At 42.9% G+C, this 26,590-nt stretch overlaps 1 protein-coding gene across 3 annotated transcripts in view; it reads left to right on the top strand.

The window, feature by feature from the left end:
* The window catches only part of LOC136622541 (saxiphilin-like), a 91,541-nt gene that overhangs the window by 44,643 nt on the left and 20,308 nt on the right, over positions 1-26,590 (top strand). For 2 of the 3 annotated variants that reach the window (XM_066598106.1, XM_066598104.1), the window contains 8 exons: positions 2,030-2,245; positions 15,080-15,271; positions 16,650-16,785; positions 21,333-21,388; positions 23,414-23,577; positions 24,743-24,896; positions 25,001-25,149; positions 25,242-25,338. In XM_066598106.1, the coding sequence (XP_066454203.1) occupies positions 2,030-2,245; positions 15,080-15,271; positions 16,650-16,785; positions 21,333-21,388; positions 23,414-23,577; positions 24,743-24,896; positions 25,001-25,149; positions 25,242-25,338 (1,164 nt within the window). The remainder of the gene's footprint in view (positions 1-2,029; positions 2,246-15,079; positions 15,272-16,649; positions 16,786-21,332; positions 21,389-23,413; positions 23,578-24,742; positions 24,897-25,000; positions 25,150-25,241; positions 25,339-26,590) is intronic. The other variant, XM_066598105.1, reaches the window with a different exon arrangement.

The raw sequence follows: 26,590 nt of genomic DNA, 5'->3' as shown, positions 1-26,590 counted from the left end.
ATGCAATTTTTAAAGGGTCACTTTGATTTTTTTTCGTTCATTATTAGGGATGAGCGAGCATACTCGGAAAAGCACTACTCGCTCGAGTAATGTGCTTTATCCGAGTATCACTGTGCTCGTCCCTGAAGATTCGGGTGCCGCTGCGGCTGACAGGTGAGACGCAGCGGGGAGCAGGGGAGAGCGGGCGGGAGAGAGGGAGAGAAAGATCTTACCTCCGTTCCTCCTCGCTCTCCCCTGCAGCTCCCCGCTCCGTGCCGGCACCCGAATCTTCAGGGACGAGCAGAGCGATACTCGGATAAAGCAAATTACTCGAGCGAGTAGTGCTTTTCCGAGTACGCTCGCTCATCCCTATTCATTATGTAACTAGCCCCCCAGTATACATAAGCTAGTATTACCTTGGTTAGTTTTTAATTTCTATCTGAAACTCCTGGAGTCCTTCTCCTCAGGTTGGTCGTGTGATCTCATTCTGACTACCTGAGAATTACTTGGCTTTATGTTCTTTCAAGAAGTCAGTTTTGCAGTCAGCATAATTCCTGTGTGATGACATTACATGGACTCTACTACACAAGCTCTTCATAGAGGGGACAGAAACTTCTGTCACGGTACTGCTGTTAATAAGAGACTCCTGCCACAGAGTTATAATGGAGGATGTCACAGTTCAGCCTGCTAACTATATAATTAATGTGTGTAATTTATTTAGGTGAATATAGAATACAGACGGTTATGGCAGTGTCCTCCCAGCAGGCAGAGATGATGCTGGCCCTAGCTGGTCATGTGATGCTGTGCTGGTGCATCTTGGGAGTGTTAGCAGAGTATAGAGGAAGTGAGCAGGCAGACATATCAACATCAAGGTGATAAGCCACAGATAGGAGGCTGCACTGCATGGAAGTAACTACAATATATATAGAAGACATCCAGAGCATGACAGGCAATCAGGTGAAAGAAGACAAATAGATTTGTAATAAAAACGTATGCGCTCGTGAAAAATAAAAGAAGAAATAGCCCAAATAAACTGTCAAATCCGATGAGAAAGAAATCAAGGCGGCACTTACTCAGGAGGAGGGGGGTGTATGAAACAAGAAGCCCCCTCCTTGAAGTGTCGACTCCTAAAAAAAACCTCCCGGTTGTGGATGAAACTGCCACAGGAGGATTAGGTCTTTTGTTTTTATTCATAGAAAAATGTTGGCAACGCGTTTCGGTGTGAGAAACTCCTTTCTCAAGCCAATACAAGAAAGGTGTTTCTCACACCGAAACGCGTTGCCAACATTTTTCTATGAATAAAAACAAAAGACCTAATCCTCCTGTGGCAGTTTCATCCGCAACCGGGAGATTTTTTTTTAGGAGTCGACACTTCAAGGAGGGGGCTTCTTGTTTCATACACCCCCTCCTCCTGAGTAAGTGCCGCCTTGATTTCTTTCTCATCGGATTTGACAGTTTATTTGGGCTATTTCTTCTTTTATTTTTCACGAGCGCATACGTTTTTATTACAAATCTATTTGTCTTCTTTCTGTTGGGGCTCGTTCTCATTGTGAGAACCCCCCAAACTTACGCTGCAGCTCTCCTTTCCTGTAAAGGATTTGAAAGTACTAAGATTAATAACCCACCTCTAATCTCTGGCGCTATCTGAACTACGGTGTTTTGTAATCAGGTGAAAGGGCAGAGAAGTAAAAATGTGTTTTAGGCTGAGTGGCCCTTTGAAAATCATTCCAATTAAAAAAATGTTATGTTTAGCATAATTTCATGGAGAAATCTAAAATTTACTTGTAGGATAACTGTTTTAATGAAACTAAAATTAAATACATGAGACATTCTCATTAGTAAATATCTTGATTTGCTGCACATGAAGAACTGTGGGGTCTTCAGGTTCGGCCATGCTGCCCTATATTACTGTGGAGACATTTCCTACATATAGCATTCACATGATAACATACATGTACCTCAGGCTTATAGGGAATACAATCCAGCTTGAAATGTAATCATCTTTATCATGTGAAAAGTTCAAAGTCCTTCTTGTGATTTATTTAAATAGAAAGTACCCCTTGCTTGAAGCATCGCCAAAGTCTGCTTGGAGGAAACAAACCCAAAATAGGGGCATTTGTGCCAAAATGTGATGAAAAGGGTGACTACATTCCAAAGCAGTGTCATGGCAGCACCGGTCAATGTTGGTGTGTGAACACAGATGGTGAAGAGATAGCCGGTACAAGAACCGGACCAGGCAAAGCGCCCCCAACATGTGAAGATGCAGGTTTGTATTCATACATTCAATATGTGTTTGTTGTGTCTTCAGTCTCTATATTGGGCTGGGTATGCCTATCTCTTCTACTATTACTTAGGCCACGTGCACATTGGCAGGTCGGAATCCAACCCCGTGCCCAGCCAGCAACAACGCATACCTGTCCTGTAGTCTTTTTATCTGTACTGTGGATGATCCGCACGCCGAGCCGTCGGATCATCAATACCACATGCAGTTGTACTTAAAAATTTGAGAACCCTTCAAAATTTTCCATATCTCCGCTTTTATTTGACCAAAACTACATCAGATTTTCACGTTAGTCTCAAATCCTAAACGTAGATAAAGAGAACCAAATCATAAATCAAGCTAAAAATATTAGACTTGGTCATTTATTTATTCAGAAAAATTATCCAAAATCAAATGTCTGTGAGTGGCCAAAGTATGTGAACCTTTAGCATTAGCAGATAATTTGAAGGGTCGGGTGTTTTTAATCAATAAGATGACAATCGAGTGTGAGTGGGCCACCTATTTCATTTCAACGCTGCTTCGACTCTGTTGTGTTGGTGGGTTTCCTCCCGTGAACTGCTTATATCAGGTCTTTCTACAACACTTCTATAGGATTAAGGCCAGGACTTTGACTTGGCCATTTCAAAACTTTATCTTTATTCTTCTAATCATTTTTTTGTAAAACGACTTGTGTACTTTGGCTTGTCTTGCTGCATGACCCACGTTCTCTTGTGATTCTGCTCACGGACAGACGTCCTGGCATTTTCCTGTAGAATTTGCAGGTATAATTCAGAATTCATTGTTCCACTAATGATGACGAGCCATCCTGGCACAGATGTAGCAAAACAGACTCAAACCATGATACTACCACCGCTGTGGTTTACAGATATTATGAGGTTTTTATGCCGTAATGCAGTGGGTTTTTTTCTTTAAACATAACGCTTCTCATTTAAGCCATAAAGCTGTATTTTGTTCTCCTCAGTCCAGAAAACATTGTTCCAATAGCAACTTTTTCCAGCCTGATGAACTTCAACAACTCATTTTGAGGTCCTCAGAAATTTCCTTTTGTGTGCTCCTTGGTCTTGTGCTGCTATGCACTTTCAGGAGCACATCTCTGCAGGTGTGGGCTGATGTGGCTGGCTGCTGTGTGGAATTCTCCAGCTAGTCAATCACATGGAGTCAGTGGACATATATACCAGCCCCTCTTACTAGGAGATGCGGGGTTATATATTATTTCATCTCCTTATGGATCTCTGGTGATAAGATGCATGATGTGCAGATCGCTGTGTGTTTGTGTAGTTCTGTCCATCTGGTTTGTGGTCTGCATGCATGCTGTTCTGTTTGTATTCCCCTTCCATCCATAGATGTGTGGACGCCTGAATCCCCTCCGTTCATAGAGGTGTGAACGCCTGAATTCCCCTCTGTCTGTAGGTGTGCAGATGCCTGGTCAGTGTGAACTATGCCCTATCTGCAGAGCTTTGCAGTTCCCCTTGTATCTGACTATGTCCTTTTTGGTCTATGTCTGAATCCTTTTCTGTCCTTGGTGTGCGTCTGCACTAGGTCCTGTCTGACTGTTCCCAGGTCTTGGGGGTTGCCTGTGTTTTTGGTTCATGTTACACGATTTGCTGGAGTTTATATTATGTATTATCTGTGCCACAGCTCCCTGCTGCCTTTTAAGTAGAGTTAGTTCGGCCCCAGGTTCCTGACATGGGGCTGTCCTTGTCAGGACAATTACTCTATTTATAGGCAGGTTTCCCCTCTTGGTTTAGACAAGGGGTAGGGTCTATTTAGCCGGGATGAAGGCCGGGCAAACAATGCCCGACACACGTCCCTTCATATACTCGCTACCGTGCTGTTGAATGGGAGCTATTATCACTGGCTCGCTCACAGAGCGACCAGCAGGGGGCCGGGGCGGCTGGAGGAGGTTTTACTTCTCGTTCTCCCCACCCCTCTCCATTCACTTAACCTAGCAGCCATTCAATACTCCATACTGCAGCATAAATGATGGACAATGAGCTAAACAATGATCGTTCAGTGTAAATAGCAGCCGTTTAGTACTGAACGGCTGCTATGTTACGTGAATGGAGAGGAGCAGGGTAGAGCAAGGAGTAAAATCTCCTCCAGATGCCCCACTGTGAGCCAGCAATACTAGCTCCCATGCAACAGCACGGGAACGAGTACATAAGGGGACGAGTGTCGGGCATCATTTGCCCGGCATTTGTCCTGTCTAAATGGGCCTTTAGATATTTCCTTGTTGATATGAGAATGTATTTGTATATTGTATTCTTGTTAAGGCCCCCTGTCCACGGCCGAAGCGGAATATAGCTAGTGATATTCTGCTGCAGGAGACAAGGGGGGAGAGCCGACAGGTCTCAGCGGTGATCCTGTCTAACAGATAGGCTCACGGCGGAGAAACGCGGCATTCCACGATCTAGATCCCATGAGCGGAGAATCATGATTCTCTGCTCGTGAATGCCAGCACTGCGCTGTCCATAGCAACGCTATGGAAAGCTTCACAGAGCGTGATCCGCCGACGATTTATCGCCAGCGGATGATCGCCCGTGGACGTGCAGCCTTAAAAAAACTATTATGTGTTTTGTATATCCGAGTTGTGTCTGTTTATGTCCAGGTATTTTCTGCCTGGTTTAGACTTTAGGGGTTATTTCCATGCAGATTAGGGGCAGTTGTTCTGCATGGTAATCATAGACGGTCCATTTTGGACACCATATATACATTCTTGCAGGCACGGTGAATAACCCTTGCACTGAAAGTGACAGATACACTTCCACAAACATGTTGTGAAGATCAGACTTTGATAGATCCCTGTTCTTTAAATGAAGCAGGTTGCCTATTCACAACTGATTACCATCCCATTAATTGAAAACATCCAACTATAACTGTACATATCAACAAGCTACTGGCAAATAAAGATGAACAATAATGTTAATGCTTTAATATCACTCAATGGAAAAGACAATATGACTCAAGTACTGTTAGTTACTATTGATCCATTTTTAGCAAAGGAAACTCCCTGCCTGAAAGGACGCCAGAAAGTACTCGGTGGAGGGCGCCCCGCACCAGGAGCCTTTGCACCCGATTGTGATGAAAAAGGCGACTACAGGCCAAAGCAGTGCCATGGAAGTACTGGCTCTTGTTGGTGTGTTACCAAAGATGGTGAAGAAGTACCAGGCACGAGAACTGGACCTGGGCAGTCACCTCCTTCATGTGCGGACATAGGTAAGAAACTACAGTGTTCCTTAGGAGTTACATTGGCCCTTAATTCTCCTGTGATTATAAATAACTTACTAACAATTGAAATGTTACTGTTACCGGTTACACCTTGATTAACAAAAATAGTGAAGAAATTCCTGGCACAAAAACACCACTTAGATAACCAACCAAAGCATCTGGAGCTCTATGTGCGATGTCTAAGGCCTCCCTCACACAGGCGTTGCTGAAAGCGCTGCGATTTCACCTCTTCTTTAAGCCGCAGACAGCTGCGGCCGACAGCGAAGTTTAGCATAGTTCATCATTGATGAAGTAAACATCTGAAATAGAACAGACTGCGCTCGAAAATCACGGCACTGGAAAGCACTGCAATCGAGCATCCGTCAGAGGCTCTGTGAGAGGCTCGCTCCATTGAAAACAATAAATTTTATTAGTAATTAATTTAAAAAGTCAAAGCCTACCAACAAAAAAACAGTCACATAGAACATATAGTGACAGGACAAACAGTTAACATAAAAAGGGAGGATCTTATGGGGGGTAAGGGAGGGGGGAATATATCTACAGTTCCCGTGTAGCCCTCCAGAGGTCCTCAGGAGTCACTTATATAAGATGGTTCACTATCAAGGTAAGTATTTAGTACTTGAGCTGTTATGATTCGCATCCCCTTGAGATGGCGATTGTTTTTTAGTGCGAACCAGACAGCCCTTTTATTTATAAGGACTCGTATGATTTTTAGTATGGTATTCAAATCAGTGTCGTTTGGTGTATTGTTTACACTGTATCATTTCGTGCATTGTTTACACTGTATTCATTATTTTTGACTCTCATTTGTTTTTGCTCTACGCGTTTCCCTATCGGGATAGCCGATAGTTCGTCAGGAGCTGGGCAACAATACGCCCCTAGAGAAGTAGGAGAGAGTTTTCTATCAGAAATGATCACCAAAACGATGGCTAAAATGTGCCTGTCACTTTTCAATAGATTCCTAGATTCCTCAAAATTGCCTCATTTATAAATTGCGCTTGGATTCTATCTGTAGAGTGAATCCTACGTATGCTTGAAACCTATAAGGTCCAGAAAGCTATTCAACTGGATCCTATTGCCTCGCAACTGAATGCCGTATTCGCATTAGATAGTGTAACTCTAGGATAGAGTAAAGTAACTGTGCATCGTGTATTATACACGGCGACGATGCATGTGCAAAATAGCCAGAATTTTGTCCACCTCCAATCGTGTCTCAAGATCCTTGGTGATTTTCGTAGGGTTAACACCAAGAGACCTAGGGTTAACACCAAGATGCCTGCAGCTCACCATCAGAGCTGCAGGTGCTGCTGGAGATCACTCCTGGCACTCCTCTTGCCCTGCTCTATACCTTCTGTCTCGCTCTATAAGCTATTACAGCTAATTCTGCCTTACTGAATGCAAGCCTTATAGCCAGTTTAAAATGCTTTTTGCCATTGTGGCAGTTACTAGTAGGTCTTAGCCTGAAGTGGGGCTGTATATCCTGCATGCTATCATTGTGCTGGGCTAATAGGTGTTTAACCTGACAGTCATTTTTCCAAGAGCCAAGGTCTCTTGGTGTTAACCCTACGAAAATCACCAAGGATCTTGAGACACGATTGGAGGTGGACAAAATTCTGGCTATTTTGCACATGCATCGTCGCCGTGTATAATACACGATGCACAGTTACTTTACTCTATCTTAGAGTTACACTATCTAATGCGAATACGGCATTCAGTTGCGAGGCAATAGGATCCAGTTGAATAGCTTTCTGGACCTTATAGGTTTCAAGCATACGTAGGATTCACTCTACAGATAGAATCCAAGCGCAATTTATAAATGAGGCAATTTTGAGGAATCTAGGAATCTCTTTATTGAAAAGTGACAGGCACATTTTAGCCATCGTTTTGGTGATCATTTCTGATAGAAAACTCTCTCCTACTTCTCTAGGGGCGTATTGTTGCCCAGCTCCTGACGAACTATCGGCTATCCCGATAGGGAAACGCGTAGAGCAAAAACAAATGAGAGTCAAAAATAATATGAATACAGTGTAAACAATGCACGAAATGATACAGTGTAAACAATACACCAAACGACACTGATTTGAATACCATACTAAAAATCATACGAGTCCTTATAAATAAAAGGGCTGTCTGGTTCGCACTAAAAAACAATCGCCATCTCAAGGGGATGCGAATCATAACAGCTCAAGTACTAAATACTTACCTTGATAGTGAACCATCTTATATAAGTGACTCCTGAGGACCTCTGGAGGGCTACACGGGAACTGTAGATATATTCCCCCCTCCCTTACCCCCCATAAGATCCTCCCTTTTTATGTTAACTGTTTGTCCTGTCACTATATGTTCTATGTGACTGTTTTTTTGTTGGTAGGCTTTGACTTTTTAAATTAATTACTAATAAAATTTATTCTTTTTAACTCTATATCTGTGACGGCCTCAACCTATAAAAAATATAGATACTTCATACCACTGTGATTTATTGAAAACAATAGGAGCCTCTGACCGCCTTTAGTGCTGCGCTTTTTCTTTGTAAATAACCCACAATATAAAACCTGGACATGATATTACAAGATCTTAAATACAAATTTTACAACTTAGGGCGCCCACCCACTGGCGTTTGCGATTTTCGTGCGTGAAAAACGCAGCGTTTTCGGCGCGTCTTCGCGGCGTTTTTTGCGGCGTTTTCGCGGCTTTTTCGCGCCTTTTCCATTAATTTCCATTGACATTCATGGGTGCATTAGGAGAAAAATTAGGACACATATGCAACTGACAGTTCCTATGTTAAAAATCGCAACGCACCGCAAAAAAAAAACGCCAGTGGACAGGAGTACATTCAATTCTAATTGCTCTTGAGAAAAAACGCAAAACGCAAAGAAAAAAAAATCGCCAGTGGGTGGGCGCCCTTATTGTGTGAAATTTATGGATGTTATGGGTTTTGGATTTACATTTTAATCTATAGTGGATGGACAACCAATGCAGTGAATTGCACAGGGCGAAGGCATTGGTATAGGAAGGGTTGCTACTTATCTCGTAACCCACCTTCCCTGGCTGGGTTATTACATTCAAGAGCTGATACTGATATTTTTTTCACTCATGATATTAATTGCCAGTAAATATAATTAAGTTGTAGTGGACACAGGACAAATTGGCCCCATTCTACCACCAACTCGCAAGTATCCGTCCCACTCATCCGGCTGATTAGCAACATGTAAGCAAGCATATCTCTTAGGGCGCCCACCCACTGGCGATTTTTTTTCCTTTGCGTTTTGCGTTTTTTCTCAAGAGCAATTCGTTTTGAATGTGCTCCTGTCCACTGGCGTTTTTTTTTTCAGTCCGTTGCAATTTTTAACATAGGAACTGTCAGTTGCATATGTGTCCTTATTTTTCTCTTAATGCACCCATGAATGTCAATGTAAATTAACGGAAAAAGCCGCGAAAATGCCGCGAAAAACGCCGCGAAAAACGCGCACTATTATTATTTTGAGTCACAAAGGGAGCACCATTCCTAAGCACAGCTAAATAGGGGAAAAAAATAATCTCACCTATGTAGCAGGTTATGTCAGCTCCCGTCTTATATTTCTTGCTGTGTCCTCTTTTCAGCATGAAGAAAGCAGTCTCTCATCCATACCGCTCGATCCTAGGCGGTTTCTTGACACATATGCATTTAAATGATAGGAGCTTGGATGCATAGAGATAAAAGCTTTCTTCTAGTTATTCAGTATGTGCCCATCAAAACAAGAAAAATACAACCGTCCTGAGCTTTTATCTCTATGCATCCAAGCTCCTATCATTTAAATGCACATAAATAGGGAAAACACTGTTTGGGTGACTGCCTTATTATAGAGGTATACTAGAGTTAGGCTGCTGTATTTAAGCCCGCTGTATTATAAAAGTTGTTATATAGAACATAAAAAATTTTTTTTTCAGGGGGCTTTTGTTATGGGACCCCATGAGTCCTATTGTACACCTCAGACTAGAATACATCATAAGTGGCCCCTGAACCACCCGTGCAGTTTTATGAAGGCAGCTAGTGCCCCAATATTGGGGATGTCAGGGCTATCACCCGCTGGTGACACAATATAAGATGAACTGAATCATAGAATGGTAGAGTTGGAAGGGACCTGCAGGGTCATCTGGTCCAACCCCCTGCTCATTGCAGGATTCACTAAGTCATCCCAGACAGATATTTGTCCTGCCTTTGTTTGAACTCTTACATTGAAGGAGAACTCACCAACGGTACTGGTGCATCTTGTCTCCACCGGAACTGTGGGCGGAGACATGGGTGTGTGCAGGTGAAGTCAAAGTGAATACCCCCAGCTGATGATTGGCTACCTGGATGCCAGGTGAAGACTGTGGATGACAGTTTGCGGGGCCCGGGGAAGCAGAGAGCAACCCCTGGCTTCATCGTTGGCAGTGGACAGGGGGATTGCAGGGATGGCTTCAGTGTGTGCGGTGGACAGGAGGAGACATTGCACAATAGCAGGCAGAGTGACAGCGGCCAAGGGCAGCCTATATGCTTCCATGTGATAGCAGGGCTGCATTCCACGTAGGAGCAGGACAGGCACAGTGATTGTACAAAAGATAGGAGCCATTGGGGGAGACTGACAGTGGCGGAGGCGGGAGAGGAGAAGGGAGAGCGACTGGAAAGGCTGAAGGGAAGATCATTTTACCTGGGTGGGTGAAGTGACAGCGGGGTGCCAGGGGGAGATTGACATTGGGGCAACAAGAGGATATGGAAGGATGGGGGCGGGAGCAATACAGAGGTGCTAGGAGTGCAGATAGAAGGCCAGAGGGAAGCATGTCTGCCAGAATGACGGGTGGAGGAGTGTCCATTCGTCTGAGGAGTAGCCAATATTCATTAGTAACGATCATCTGCCCCTCCCCTATATGTCAAGCCACACAACCCATGTCTCCACCCATTCTTCTGGTGGAAATAAGATGCACCAGTTCCCTCACCACCTCCCGTGGTAACCACTCATTGATCACCCTCAGTGTCAGAAAGTTTTTGCTAATATGTAGAGATGAGCGAGTATACTCGCTAAGGCACATTACTCGAGCGAGTAGTGCCTTAGCCAAGTATCTTCCCGCTCGTCTCTAAAGATTCAGGAGCTGGTGCGGGTGACAGGTGAGTTGCGGTGGGGAGCGGGCGGGAGAGGGGAAGAGGGAGATCTCCCCTCTGTTCCTCCCCGCTCTTCCCCGCCAGCCCCCGAATCTTTAGAGACGAGAAGATACTCTAGAGCGGGGAGATACTCGGCTAAGGCACTACTCACTCGAGTAATGTGCTTTAACGAGTATACTCACTCATCTCTACTAATATCCAATTTGTGTCTCCTCCCTTTCGGTTTCATCCCATTGCTTCTAGTCTTTCCTTGTGCAAATGACAATAGGGCTGATCCCTCTGCACTGTGACAGCCCTTCAGATATCTGCAGACAGCTATTAAGTCTCCTCTCAGCCTTCTTGTTTGCAAGCTAAATATTCCCAGATCCTTTAACCGGCCTCATAGGACATCATTTGCAGAACCACTCACCATCTTGGTAACTCTTCTCTGAACTTGCTCTAGTTTGTTGATGTATTTTTTAAAGTGGGGTAACCAGAACTGGACACAGTATTCCTGATAAGGTCTGACTAAGGAAGAGTAGAGGGTAGAGATGAGCGAGCATACTCGTCCGAGCTTGATACTCGTTCGGTGTTCGGGTTACTTTCATTTTCTTCCCTGAGAAATTTGCGCGCTTTTCTGGCCAATAGAAAGACAGGGAAGGCATTACAACTTCCCCCTGCAACGTTCAAGCCCTATACCACCCCTCTGCAGTGAGTCGCTGGCGAGATTAGGTGTCACCCGAGTATTAAAATCTGCCCTCCCGCGGCTCGCCACAGATGCCTTCTGACATAAATCAGGGAAAGTGCTGCTGCTATAGGGAGACCGCTAGGAGTTATTTTAGGCTTCAAGAACCCCAACGGTCCTTCTTAGGCCATAGAAATCGCAGATCGCACCTATGTGCGATCTGCGATTCCTGTTCTCTTCTCTATATGCGCTCAATGGGGCCGGCGGCAGCAGCGCCGACCCCATTGAGAACATATAGAAGACAAATCATTCTTCTCTGCCACAGCTGTAACAGCTGTGGCAGAGAAGAACGATGTTTGCCCATTGAATTCAATGGAGCCGGCAATACAGCAGGTTCCACTGAAAGCAATGGGCTGCCGGCGATCGCGGGATGAATTGTCGGGAAGGGCTTAAATATATAAGCCCTTCCCTGCAATTCATCCAGAAATGTGTTACAATAAAAATATATACCGGCGTATAAGGCGACGGGGCGTATAAGACGACCCCCCAACTGTCACCTTATACGCCGGGAATACCGCGGAGCAAAGAATAAAAATCATTACTCACTTCACCCGTGCTTCTGCGGTGCTCCTGCAGGCTGTCGCTCCCTCCTGGTCCCCGGCAGAGCATTGCTTTCTCTACGAAGGGCTTTAAATCCCCGCCTCCAGAAACACACGTGCCTTCAGCCAATCACAGCCAATGACAATGATGTCATTGAATGGCTGGCGATTCAACCCCTTGCCTCCAGAAAGCAATGCTCTGCCGGGGACCAGAAGGGAGCGACAGCCTGCAGCAGCACCGCAGAAGCACCGGTGAAGTGAGTAATGATTTTTATTCTTTGCTCCGCTGTATTCCCGGCGTATAAGGTGACAGTTGAGGGGTCGTCTTATACGCCCCGTCGCCTTATACGCCGGTATATATTTTTATTGTAACACATTTCTGGATGAATTGCAGGGAAGGGCTTATATATTTAAGCCCTTCCCGACAATTCATCCCGCGATCGCCGGCAGCCCATTGCTTTCAGTGGAACCTGCTGTATTGCTGGCTCCATTGAATTTAATGGGCAAACATCGTTCTTCTCTGCCACAGCTGTTACAGCTATGGAAGAGGAGAACGATCTTTATGCTGACAGTGCGGGGGGGGGGCACTCTTGCCGCTATTGTGGCTTAATAGTGGGAGCTGGGAACTTGAGATGCAGCCCAACATGTAGCCCCTCGCCTGCCCTGTCCGTTGCTGTGTCGTTCCCATCACTTTCTTGAATTGCCCAGATTTTCACAAACGAAAACCTTAGCGAGCATCGGCGATATACAAAAATGCTCGGGTCGCCCATTGACTTCAATGGGGTTCGTTACTCGAAACAAACCCTCGAGCATCGCAAAAAATTCATCCCGAGTAACGAGCACCCGAGCATTTTGGTGCTCGCTCATCTCTAGTAGAGGGGGATAATTACCTCATGTGATCTTGACTCTATGCTTCTCATAGTACATCCCAGAATTGTGTTTGCCTTTTTGGCTGCTGCAACACATTATTGACTCATGTTCAGTCTACGATCTATTAGTATACCCAAGTTTTTTTCCACATGTACTGCTGCTTAGCCCAATTCCTCACCTTCTGTATGCTATTTTTTCATTTTTCTTGGCCAGATGTAGGACTTTGCATATCTCCTTGGTAAATACCATTCTGTTAGTCACCGCCCACTGTTCAAGCGTTTCAAGATCTTTTTGATTACTCTCTCTTCCCTAGTGTTAGCTATCCCTCCTAGCTTGGTGTTGTCAGCAAATTTGATCAGTTTCCCATCAATTCCCTCCTCCAGATCATTTATAAAAATGTTGAACAATATTAGCCCTAGGACAGAGCCTTATGGTACCCCCCTTGATACATTCTTCCACTTGAATGTGCAGCAATTTATGACCACTCTTTGAGTACGATCACTCAGCCAGTTGTGAATCCACCTAACAGTTGCCTTGTCAATCCCATATTTGGTCATTTTTTCAATAAGTATGGTATGAGATATTTTGTCAAATGCTTTACTAAAGTCAACATAAACTATATCCACCGCATTTCCCTGATCAACCCAGTCAGTGATACTACCATAGAAGGAAATTAGATTAGTCTGGCATGTTTGTTACAAACCCATATCGGCTCTGGTTAATTACTCCATTTTTATCCAAGTATTTGCATACATGCTGTTTAATAATTTGTTCAAAGCTCTTTCCCGGTATAGAAGTCAGGCTCACAGGCCTGTAATTTTCTGGATCCACCTTCTTCTGGCGGCTGGAACTTTAGCACAAGGGACCCTAGAGCATAGTGCCATAATAAGAGAATAGTAGCAGCCAACTGTCAGTTCATTCATACACTTCCAGGTGGAATAACAGAGGTGAAATCACATGCCATGTTAAGCAACGCCACAAGCCTTTTTTTACCTTGGTTAGTATATTTTAGTGAAAAAGGTGGAAACTCAGGGTATAACAGTTAGACAGAAAGATGAGCCTGGCTGCTGCATTCAGGGTAGATTGGAGAGGGAAAAGTTTATTGTGGGAAAGACTGATCAGTAGTGAGTTAAACTAGTCAAGACTAGAATGGATCAGGGCAATAGGAGTTTTTGATGTTTCCACAGTAGGAAAAGGGTGGATTCTGTTTTTGAAATGGAAACATGAGCGTGAAGTGATTGAACATAGGGAGTGTAGGAAACATCTAACATGACCACAAGACGGCAGGTATGCTGCCGATGAGTTATGGTAGTACCACAGACTGAAATGGAAGTATCAGGTTTAGATTGGTTAATAGATGGCGGAAACACAAGAAGTTCCGTTTTTGAAAGATTCAATTTCAGACAGAACATGATGTTAGAAACAATGGACAAACTATTCTCGTGTAAACATTGAAGGCTGCAGCGGTCGCCGGACCACTGTTGCCTTTTCATTCTGCTGATCAGGAGTCTTCCACCAATCAAATATTGATTGATACTATGTGACTTACTTGGAACAAACCGTGCCATAAATCTGTAAGCAAGGTGTTCATAAACCAGACACACTCCACACATTCCAGCAGACTTTTATACTTACTATCAACTATGGCAATAATTTTGTTGAAACCTTATCCCTATCAAGTAACCCAAGCCACTAGGGAGGCCATACACATAGTAGTTTTTGACCGGGAACCTCGTGGCAATAACGTTTTTTACTGTGAATTGATGAAGTTTCGGTGATTTGGTTTTAGACTAACGGCTTGAACAAGTAATGTGCATCACCTGTCTCAGCTGTACAACTGGAAAGCCCATCATAAAATCATGGTAGTGGGGGGAAAAAAGACTCTCCGCGCTTCGGAGTCCAAAGTAATGATCAATCAGACCTGATGGTCCAATGGTTATAATAAACCAAATTTTATTTAAAGTCTTATACTATGTGTTTCGCAGTTTTCAAACACTTTGAATAAAATTTGGTTTATTATAACCATTGGACCATCGGGTCTGATTGATCATGGTGGGATTCCCCACCGTGCACCAGGTGAGTGTTAAATATAATAATACTCCCTACTTAGATACCTCCCACATTGGAGATAAAGGTGCTATTCTAAGAATACATTTGTTTCATCATAAAACTATGGCAATTTGTTATGAGGTTCCCAGCAACAACTGCTATGAAAGCTATAGCAGTATCTAATGATAAAATCACCTCATTATAAAGTTTTTAGACTTTTTTTCTTGAAGATCTAACAATAAGTGCTAAATGTGTCTTACAGTCTCATACATTTGTATGTGATGTTTCAGAACCAGTGACGTGCCATTATGCAGTAGCTGTGGTGAAAAAATCAAGCACTTTACAGTTTGACCAACTGAAGGGAAAGAGATCTTGTCATTCTGCGGTGGGAACGGCAGCAGGGTGGGCTGCGCCACTGAACGCACTCATGAAGAGGAACTTGTTGGTGTGGAAAGGACCTAAGGAAAAAACTATTGAAAAAGGTACAAGAGAGAACAGATGAAGCAAAAACCAGCAATCGGCCACAGATAAACTACTGCCTGTTGAAACCAGATGATGCAGTGGCAGACCAGCAATGATTTTATGCTTTGCATGAAAGATCCAATCAGTGATTTATCGCTAATTGGTCTTTACACTGCACAATTATCGTGCAAACCGTTTGATCTAACTAACTATTTGCGCAATAATAATGCCGTGTAAAAGAGGTTTAGGCATGGATCATCAATATTTAAGCTTGAAAAAAACCACTTAAAATATGTTTCAGGAGTTTGTCTCAACAAGACAACCTTTTTCAATATTCATGTTACAAAGGAAGTCCAAAACTCAGAATCCCCTCTGTAAACCAGATCAGTAAAGCACATCTCTTGCTCTGGAAGACTTGGTCTGCCCACCAGATGTGCCATTTCTTACCTTTCCTTTTGCTTCAAGATACCGTGAAATGAGTAGCACAAGATGAACATCACTAACTTTGAAAAAAGACTGATTTTCTGTTACTCTACCCTCTCGAAAGAGGAACATAAAATATTTTTTTTTATGGTTGGTCATCTAGCGCTATTCATGTCAAGAAAAAAAGTAAAGAAGAACATATCTGTATGTTATCATTGATTTTGATTTCTGATACAACATATCTTCTGTCATCACTGAATGGTAAATGTATGGCCCACCAAATCTTTGTTTCAGAAGAATGACCCATAGAAATCAGATGCCCTTTAAGGGTTTGTATATGTTATATATCCCGAATTTGGCATCCTTTGAGAAATCTATGGGATTATACTATACCTCCATATACCTGGAGAAAACAGTGTCTCACTGGGCACAATGGGCACCCTAAGGCTGCCTGTGTTTCCATTATACTGGTATTCTGTGTTGTGCAGATTTCTAGTCATTCTTCATCAATTCCTAATGATTGTATTACTGTGTGCTACTGAGGCTATTTTAGATACTTTTAATACAAGAGAAGATACATTCCTGGGGTTTTTATTCATGGTTTATCTTTTCCTTCTGGAAAAGAATCTGGTTTTGGCATATATTCCCAGTCATTGTTACAAGGCCTGTTAAAAGGTCTGACATTGACTTGCAGGAATGCTGCCTTCTAATAGATGGCGCTGCAGAGGCAGCATTCCATCTTTCCATTTGCATTAATTTCCCAGAGGAGCATGCATGGCCTTATAACTCTCCTCACTAGGTGCTCTCCCTAAGGAGAAACCATACCATTCCTGACCTACTGTTTTTATGTGCTAATGGAAAAGTTCTTCTCCTGCTATGCTTCTATACCGGACATCTTTGGGTAATATATAAGTGTTCTTCTGTGTGTGTTGGTGGCAGTATCTATAAGTTGAAGGTATTCTGTTTCCACCATAGCTGCTTCAGAGTTCTTCTTATCCAGCTGTGCCCCAGGAGCCAAAGAGACAAACTTGTGTAAGCAGTGTGCAGGAAAGGAAGCTAACTGCAAGCACAGTTCTGAAGAACCATACTACGGGGATGAAGGGGCCTTCAAGTAAGTTGGAAGGTATTAAGTACTGCAAGTCCTTCTCTAGCTTGCCGGCTCAGGAAAATGAATTGAGCCTATGGATAAAAGACAACTTTAGATATACTAGATGCTGATGTAGAAATGCTAGCATACAGCACAAATATTGTATATTTAATAATAATAGTAATAATAATAAATTGCACCAGACTTACTAAAATACATAATCCGCTTCATTTTGGTATATTATCCTGGATGACCTGAGCAAATATTTTGATCAAGTGTTCGTGAGATGCATATATTTTATACTATAACAGGAGTCAGTACTAGATTTGAATTTGTGGAATTTGTAGGCACAGATTGGCTGGCGCCTTAGACTCCACCCAACAAATATCCCACATCTTAAGTTATGTGTGGCTTTAAAACGTTTGCCTGGTCTTTCAAAATACATCAGAACATTGTAATTTGCTTCTCCCCACATCTAGCACCCTCTGTAGCATAGCCCTTGTCTCACCCGAGTGTCCTCCTCACATACCTATAGTACTGGGACCACCTAGTTATCATATAACTGCACAGAAGTTATATACACTATCCAGATATTTCTATAAAAAATAGTAGGAAGTCCGTCCCAGGACGGCGACTGCAGTCTATATATAAGTATCCATGCTTAGGAAAATTATTCAGTGGAATTAGGAATAATAGTTAGAATGTAAAGGTGTCAGTTATTAGGAATACACAAAATACTCATGGCAAACCAACCTGGAGGTCCCTTTGTGTGCTGCCCCACTGGCCTACTTTTGTAGACACTTGTGGAATTTTTCTGAAGCCTCCGCAGGCTTTTCTTTTATTCTTAGAGCAGCTAATTAAAATATTTACTTATAAACAATATTCCAATGAAGTTTGTTGCACAGCTTGGCCCATGGAAAATTAGCCTGGCACCACACTGTTATGCTGTCTAAAAGAAAATCTGTATTGCCCATAGCAACCAATCACAGTGCAGCTTTTATTTTACCCCAGCGGTAAAGAAATAAAAGCTGTGATGGGATTGGGTACTATGGGCAACAAAGACAGATATTCTCAAAAGAGTGTGGTGCTGGGCTACTTTTCCATGGGCCACCCTGTAGATACTATGGTGATGATGAGCGAGTGTGAAACACAGCGTGTAGTTACATAATGCATAAACTTGAGAGCAGAGTTGCTTTAATAACAAACCACACCACACCAGGCTAACATGTATACGCATTAGACTAGCTGATATATCCGGCTTCGCCCAAATTAATTTGGTATAGGTATTTACCATTTGTTCACACAAAAATTTTATGAAGTCGAGGTTACTACAGAGGAACCAAAGAATAAAATATGTATACACATAGAGAAGCTCCTCAGACTGAATGTACCAATGTCCCTCTACAGGATATGCCACCCCTTCCACTCTCCTCACTTTTTACCTTTAAAGGTAATGCCCCATTTTATTCAAAATTCCCCCCAGACTGGAGGTTGCAGCCCCTTCTTAGCCTTAAAGGCATGCTCCATCCCTGCAGTCCATGGACGCTTTATTATATACTTTACAGCCTTTCAGTATATGCACATAGAGGCCAGCTATATTCTCCTCAGTATATGCACACAGAGGTCAGTTATATTCTCCTCGGTATATACACATAGAGGTGAGGTAGATTCTCTTCAGTATATACACATAGAGGTGAGGTAGACTCCTCAGTATATACACATAGAGGAGCATTAGATTCTCCTCAGTATATACACGTAGAAGTGAGGTAGATTATCCTCAGTATATACACGTAGAGGTGAGGTAGATTCTCCTTAGTATATACACGTAGAGGTGAGGTAGATTCTCCTCAGTATATACACATAGAGGTGAGGTAAATTCTCCTCAGTATATACACATAGAGGTGAGGTAAATTGTCCTCAGTATATACACATAGAGGTGAGGTAGATTCTCCTCAGTGTATACACATAGAGTTGAGGTAGATTCTCCTCAGTATATACACGTAGAGGTGAGGTAGATTCTCCTTAGTATATACACATAGAGGTGAGGTAGATTCTCCTCAGTATATACACATAGAGGTGAGGTAGATTCTCTTCAGTATATACACATAGAGGTGAGCTATTCTCCTCAGTATATACGTATAGAGGAGCGTAAGATGCTCCTCCGTATATACACATGGAGGTCAGTTAGATTGTCCTCAGTATATACACATAGAGGTCAGTTAGATTGTCCTCAGTAAATGCACATAGAGGTCAGTTAGATTCTCCTCAGTATATGCACATAGAGGTCAGTTAGATTGTCTTCAGTTTATACACATAGAGGTGAGGTAGATTGTCCTCAGTATATACACATAGAGGTCAGTTAGATTGTTTCAGTATATACACATATAGGTCAGTTATATTCTCCTCAGTATATACATATAGAGGAGCATTAGATTTTTCTCAGTATACACACATAGAGGTGAGGTAGATTCTCTTCAGTATATACACATAGAGGTGAGGTAGGTTCTCTTCAATACATACACATAAAGGTGAGGTATTCTCCTCAGTATATACACATAGAGGAGCATTAGATTCTCCTCTGTATATACACGTAGAGGTGAGGTAGATTCTCCTCAGTATCTACACATAGATTCTTCTTAGTATATACACGTAGAGGTGAGGTAGATTCTCCTCAGTATCTACACATAGATTCTTCTTAGTATATACACGTAGAGGTGAGGTAGATTCTCCTCAGTATATACACGTATAGGTGAGGTAGATTCTTCTCACTATATACACATAGAGGTGAGGTAGATTCTCTTCAGTATATACACATAGAGGTGAGGTATTCTCCTCAGTATATACATATAGAGGAGCGTAAGATGCTCCTCAGTATATACACATAGAGGTGAGTTAGCTTCTCAATATATACACATAGAGGTGATGTAGATTCTCATCAGTATATGCACATAGAGGTCAGTTAGATTGCCCTCAGTATATGCACATAGAGGTCAGTTAGATTGTCTTCAGTATATACACATATAGGTCAGTTATATTCTCCTCAGTATATACATATAGAGGAGCATTAGATTTTTCTCAGTATATACACATAGAGGTGAGGTACATTCTCTTCAGTATATACACATAGAGGAGTGTAAGATTCTCCTCAGTATATACACATAGAGGTGAGGTAGATTATCCTCAATATACAAATCTTTTCTCTAGGCTTTATGGTTTCTAAGAAAAGAACTATCTCATGTATTGCAGATTATCACAGAGTTTTTCACACTTAGAATTGAATAATCAAGTTGTGACCCCTTTACTTTTCCTATTTAAAGGGGTTGTCCCGCGCCGAAACGGGTTTTTTTTTTTTTTAACCCCCCCCCCCCCGTTCGGCGCGAGACAACCCCGATGCAGGGGTTAAAAAAACAACCCGCACAGCGCTTACCTGAATCCCGGCGGTCCGGCGTCTTCATACTCACCTGCTGAAGATGGCCGCCGGGATCCTCTGTCTCCATGGACCGCAGGGCTTCTGTGCGGTCCATTGCCGATTCCAGCCTCCTGATTGGCTGGAATCGGCACGTGACGGGGCGGAGCTACACGGAGCTACACGGAGCCCCATTCAGAAAAGAAGAAGACCCGGACTGCGCAAGCGCGGCTAATTTGGCCATCGGAGGGCGAAAATTAGTCGGCACCATGGAGACGAGGACGCCAGCAACGGAGCAGGTAAGTATAAAACTTTTTATAACTTCTGTATGGCTCATAATTAATGCACAATGTACATTACAAAGTGCATTATTATGGCCATGCAGAAGTGTATAGACCCACTTGCTGCCTCGGGACAACCCCTTTAAGACCTAAAGAACAGTTGTGCCAAAGTTTATGCTTGTGCAGTACAGATGTGTGTTATTAGTAGAGATGAGCGAACCTACTTGTTTCGAGTAATTACTCGATCGAGCACCGTGATTTTCGAGTACTTCAGTACTCGGGTGAAAAAATTCGTTGGGCGCCGGGGGGAGGCGTGGCGGAGCGGGGGGTAGCAGCGGGGAACAGGGGGAGCCTTCTCTCTCTCCCTCTCCCCCCCCCACTCCCCGCTGCAACCCCCCACTCACCCACGGCGCCCCCCGAATCTTTTGGCCCGAGTACGGAAGTACTCGAAAATCGCGGTGCTCGGGCAAAAAAGGGGCGTGGCCGAGAAGGCTTGCTCATCTCTAGTTATTAGTTACATTGCATAGGGGGTCACTTACTTTTGCGCTTAGAATTAAATAATGTATTTGTGACCCTTTTACTTGTTCTATTTACCATCTAAAGATTTGTCGTGCCAAATTTCAAGTTTGTACGACACCGTGAAGTTAGAGAATTAGTGGCCAGTCAGTCAGTCAGACAGCTTATCACTTTAGAACATTCCCTTTGCTGATGACCGCCTACTACCCCCTAGATCACCTACCAACTTACAGTGCCATAGATGAATTTGTCTCTAGCAGGTGGTATTTTATGCATTCATTATAGCCATGTTTTTTCTTGAACACTTGCAGCTGGTTCTATAGAATAATGGTGGCCTAATGACTGCATGCACTTTTTTCTCTGGCCAGGTGCTTGAGAGATGATAAAGGAGATGTGGCTTTTGTGGAAAACAGCGTATTATCAGGTAATGTTATTCAGATAAACATTTAACTTTTTGAATAAATCCCTTGACTTATCACACAGAAACTACGGACATAAATAAACCCCTTCCCCAATACTATGCTAATTAACGTACGCAGGGTTAGTATGGAGCGGACTCAGGTGCTGGCTGTAAAATACAGCTGACACCCAACCGCAGCAGTCGGGATAAGAGATAAAATCGATCCTGGAGGTTAACTCTTTAGATGCAGCAATGAATGCTGACCCTGACATTTAAATGACTTGATAGAGTAAGGTGGCTCCCTGTGTTCCAAAATTGCTTCCTCCTCCCACCCCGCAACAAGATTGCAGAGTGCTCTTTGGTTGTCATTGCAGCCTGTGACCTTGTGCAAGTTCCCAGGGCTGTTGTGGATTTTAGGCTGTTAAGATCTGCCGGTAGCTGGCAAATAGGATGCTTGAATGGGTCTAATATATGTATATCCATCTACCAATATCCACAAGTATATTGATCAAACCATCGCAAGTTCCCTTTAGGGGAGAAAAAAAAGTAAGTTAAATAATGGGTCCTACCACAATTGGAAGGTATTCCCTATCCGTGTCCCTCGTCCTCATCACTGTGGGGTTACTAAACCCCCTGCAGTGAGGAAACTGAATAGAGCGCCGATTGTGCAAGACCACTTGCGCTCTATTTCCTTTTAGTTGGAGTGTGAGTGCCGCTCGGGAAATTCCATAAGCCCCACTGAAATTAATAGAGTGCTGACCATGCATACTTGTCCAGCGCTCCATTCACAGTGACATCACTGCAGGGGGAGGAGCAACCCTCACAATGACAAGCATCGCAATACACTGGAGTCCCGTTCTGGAGATCGGCAGGACTCTCATCGGTGAGATCCCCACCGATCAACAAGTTATCCCCTATCCTATCCATTAATTGTGGTACAACCCTTTTTAATTTTGTTCTGTGATCGGCATAAAAAAAGACGACACACAATTCCAGACTTGCACATTTTGGGTCACCTTGTCTCCTGCCAAAAAATTCATAAAAAGCCATCAGAGTCATATGTACCCCAAAATGATACTACAAGAAACTACGGCTCACCGCACAAAAAACAAGCCCCCACAAAGCTCCTTTGACAGGAAAATAAAAATGTTATGGGTGCCAAAATGTGGCGATGGAAAGTAATTTTTGAACAAATAATTTTTTAGGTAATGGTGCTGTTAGGTGAGGTGACAGGGAGCCGGTTGATGTATTTTTTATACTCATTCACTTCCGTGGTCCAGCACTGTTGAAGACTTTGCGCACTGGAAAATCTGACTCTTTTCAGAGTCCCGTGCCCTCCTGTATAAGTCCATAAGAGAAGTGCGCGCATGGGACTCTGAAAAGAGTGGAAGTTGCTGCTTTTACTGACCCAAGTGATCCTGCAGTGTTGTCTGGGGTTAGGAGTGCTACTCTTAGCTGGCGTCAGTTGATCCTGCTCCTCTGTGGCAGCACCATCTCCAGCTCCCTCTGGCTCAGTCCTATGCCCACTCAGTTAACCTCTCCCTTTGGTCTTCCTTTCCCAGCTCCTTTTTTATGCTGTAACCTCTCATTTATCATTTAACCCTTTCCAATCCACTGTCTGACCTGTAAAGACATTAGGATTTAAGGCTGTACAGCTCCAATGTTGGAAGACATCCATCGGGGTTCTCTTACTGTATATTGCCAGCTTCTGCGCTGTTGGAGCCTATCCAGCGTGTCACCTCATGCAGTACTGGCTTTAGCCAGCATACAGCACCGCTGTATAACGGCAGAAAAAGAGTAAGCCCCCTAGGAAAACCAGGATACAAATTGGATTGGAAAGGGTTAAGACATAGTAAACATCTATAGATATAACATGAAAGCCCTAAAACGATTAAATATTTGTCCATCGACAAGTTTGAGTTACAGATCATTTTATATATATATATATATATATATATATATATATATATATATAGATATATATATATATATAGTGTATAGTATATGTGGTACCCTCTTCCGTTATAAATTCCATGTATTGTTCTATAGAGGAACACACGGACAGTTTTGAGCTGCTATGTCCAGACAATACTAGAAAACAACTAAGCCAATATAAAGACTGTAACTTTGGAAAAGTCCCCAGACATGCTGTGGTGACCAGAAGCTCTGGAGACAAGATTAAGGACATCACTGAGTATCTTCTTGGAGCTCAGGTAGGTAAACTTACAAGCATTATATGAAATTGTTGGTATAATCATACAGGCCAAGTATGTCTAATCACAGTGTATACTATAATATTGGCCAGAAGTGTTCCTTTACCACCTTACTGTCCTCAACATTGTGTCCTCTTTGATGGTAAGGGTCTGTTGCTTACTGCAGCATGGCCCCTTTCACTTAAAAGGGGCTATGATGCAGTTTCTTGCATCACCATGCACAGAAAAACAGTGAAAGGGCTTCAACCACCTTCATTTTGGGAAGCAGTGCAGTCGCAGAGGTTGGAAATTCACCAATCATAAAGTGATGTCATCTCCTAGCGGTATACCATCACTTTATAACACGAAAAAAACCTTTTTAATCTAATTTATTTTTCTATTTTTTAAACTGGGTCAGATCCAGCCTAATACAGAGGTAAAAAGCTGTGTTTTAGAGATGTTACATCATAGCTGCTGGTGACTGATTGTCACCTAAACACAACTGTACATACAGTAGAAAACAGAAAAGCTTTAAGGGGTTGCCCCCAAAAAATAAGTCATTCCCTATCTATAAGAAAGGGAATAAACTTTCTGATCGGTGAGAGTCCAAACGCTGGGACCCCACTGATCCCAAGAACAAGGACCCAGAGCATCCTTAAATCAATGCAGCGGTGGTTGCACATGTGTACCACTACTCCATTCATTTTTATGTGATTGCTGGGGATAGCTGAGCACTTGAACTCAGCTATCTATGGTGGTCCCATTGAGATGAATATAGCAGCAGGATTCTCTGGATCTCCTTCTTATGATTGTGGGATCCCAGTGGTTGGACCCTCACTGAGTAATAAGTTACATCATTTCCCGTGGACAGAGGATACTTTGTTTTAATGGGACAACCTATGTATTCCACAAGCCAGTGGGTACTGTGAGCTTGCAGTGACAGGAGGGGTAGACAGGACCTCTGTTCTCTGGGTGGATTCGGCTCTCAGCAATGAAACCCCCACCAATCAGACTTTTATCACCTATCCCATGGAAAGTTTGGGAAAACTCTTTTAAACCTTCACACAATTGAATGTGTCTCAAGACAAGGCTGGCATACATCACCTTTCTAATAAGGTTTTGCAGTTAGTAGTGAGTTGTAGTAGTTTATACTTTTCTATGTTGTCACTTTGTATATTTTATCCAGTCTCAGAAGAAAGAGTGTGAACTATTCAGCTCCACACATGGGAAAAGATTTCTGTTTGAGGACACTACTACGAATTTGATTGCTCTTCCTTCAGCAATGGACACTTTTCTGTTTTTAGGACCAGAATTGTTCGATGCCATGAAAGCTCTGCACGGTAGGGAACATGCTTGTAAATTAAGCCTAGCATTGTATACTTTAAGCAAGGTCTAATGCATTTGTTTGAATATTGTTATAGTGGCAATTTCATTTTTCCATTAGGAGAACATCCACCATCCAAAAATGAGGTGCGCTGGTGTACACTTAGCGAGAAGGAGAAGTTAAAATGTGATGACTGGTCCTCAGTAAGTGGTGGAGCTATTAAATGCACCGAGCCATCGTTGGCAGAAGAGTGTATTGAAAAAGTTCTGGTAAGTAATGTTTACTATCAATTACACAGTACAGGCGAACAGAGGTGGTAAGTGCTGCAGGCATCAGTAACATGTTTTTTTATTGGATGCAGAAAGGTGAAGCTGATGTAGTGAGTCTCTCTAAAAAACACATGTATGCAGCTCTGACCTGTGGACTAATTCCAGCATTTGAAGAGTACCACAATAAAGGTAACTTCAACTAAACCCAGAACTGTTAATCTGTAATATATTCTCTGTTTACTCCAACATCTAACTTTAGTTTTACCCAACGTGTGGCCAACATTGGTAGGTTTGCAAATCTCATAATTAAAATTTCTTTTTGGGAAAGAGATCAGAAAATTCTGTTTACTATGCACAATCAACAAGTGGGGCCGGATGTCAAGACATTGGAAATGTTTAGCACTCCCCAGATTTTTAATATCCTATCTGTAGCCCATGCTTATGTAATTCAGCCAGGTCTCTCGCTTACTACCTGAGTGTCAGCATACAGTTTACTGTGTAGTTCCTATATGTGGATTACGTTTATCAAAACCCCCAAAAATGCTATGTTGCTATGGGGGCAACTTAATACATGTGAGCGGGAACTATTATGTTTGCATTCATGAATTTTTCATGCATATCAATAAATTGGATGTTTAACCTTTATTTTTCTTCTGGTGCTGGACTTCACTCTTATTATTACTTTCTCTTTCGTGAACCCTGAATCAGAGTCTGTAATCTGAGTCCTGGACCTTGGCCTACTGTTCTTCCTGAACTCTGAACCTATGTGTGTATACATGTATATGAATATTTGAACTTTATCTTATGTTGAAAACCTGACTCTACTGTGTCTCCACCGCGGTCTGACCCTTGACTTTCTGATTGTCCTCCTATTTGTCATTCCTGTGCTGTGAACACTCCAGTGCTGTGTTCATGCTCCTGCGCTGTGATCACATTCCAGCTCCTGCCTGTACCCCGATGTCCGTGTTCCTTGGTTGAGCACCCAGCCTTGCCGCTGGTGTCTGTGCCACTATTTCCAGCTCCTTGACATGCTCCTGGTTTTCATGTTCTTAGTTGTATCCCTGGTGACCATGCTCCTAGTTCCAAATCCTAATCCATTCCTGGTCTTGCTGGTCCTGTTCCACACTCCACCTCTGGTCTCCCTGGTCCTATTCCACGTTGCTGTCCTGGCTCCACAGTCCTGTTCTAGGTTTGGTCTTGTTTTGATCCTGTCATCGCTGTTGCATCTGGCTTTCAAATGGCGACTATTCGGGGGAATACAACTTACAGAGCATCCTGAAGCAAAGTTCATACCTCCATGTGGGAATTAACAATGCAAACCAGAAGATCCTATAAATTTCACATTTTGATCTAGCCAGTGCCAAACCAGTTGCATCCTAATGATCCACATCCACATCACAATACCATGACAATGTCTAGGGTAATTTTTCCATCGTAGGGT

The sequence above is a fragment of the Eleutherodactylus coqui genome, chromosome 1 (genome assembly GCF_035609145.1).
Source record: "Eleutherodactylus coqui strain aEleCoq1 chromosome 1, aEleCoq1.hap1, whole genome shotgun sequence".
NCBI classification, from domain to species: Eukaryota; Metazoa; Chordata; class Amphibia; order Anura; family Eleutherodactylidae; genus Eleutherodactylus; species Eleutherodactylus coqui.
This window is presented reverse-complemented; position numbering and strand designations above follow the sequence as displayed.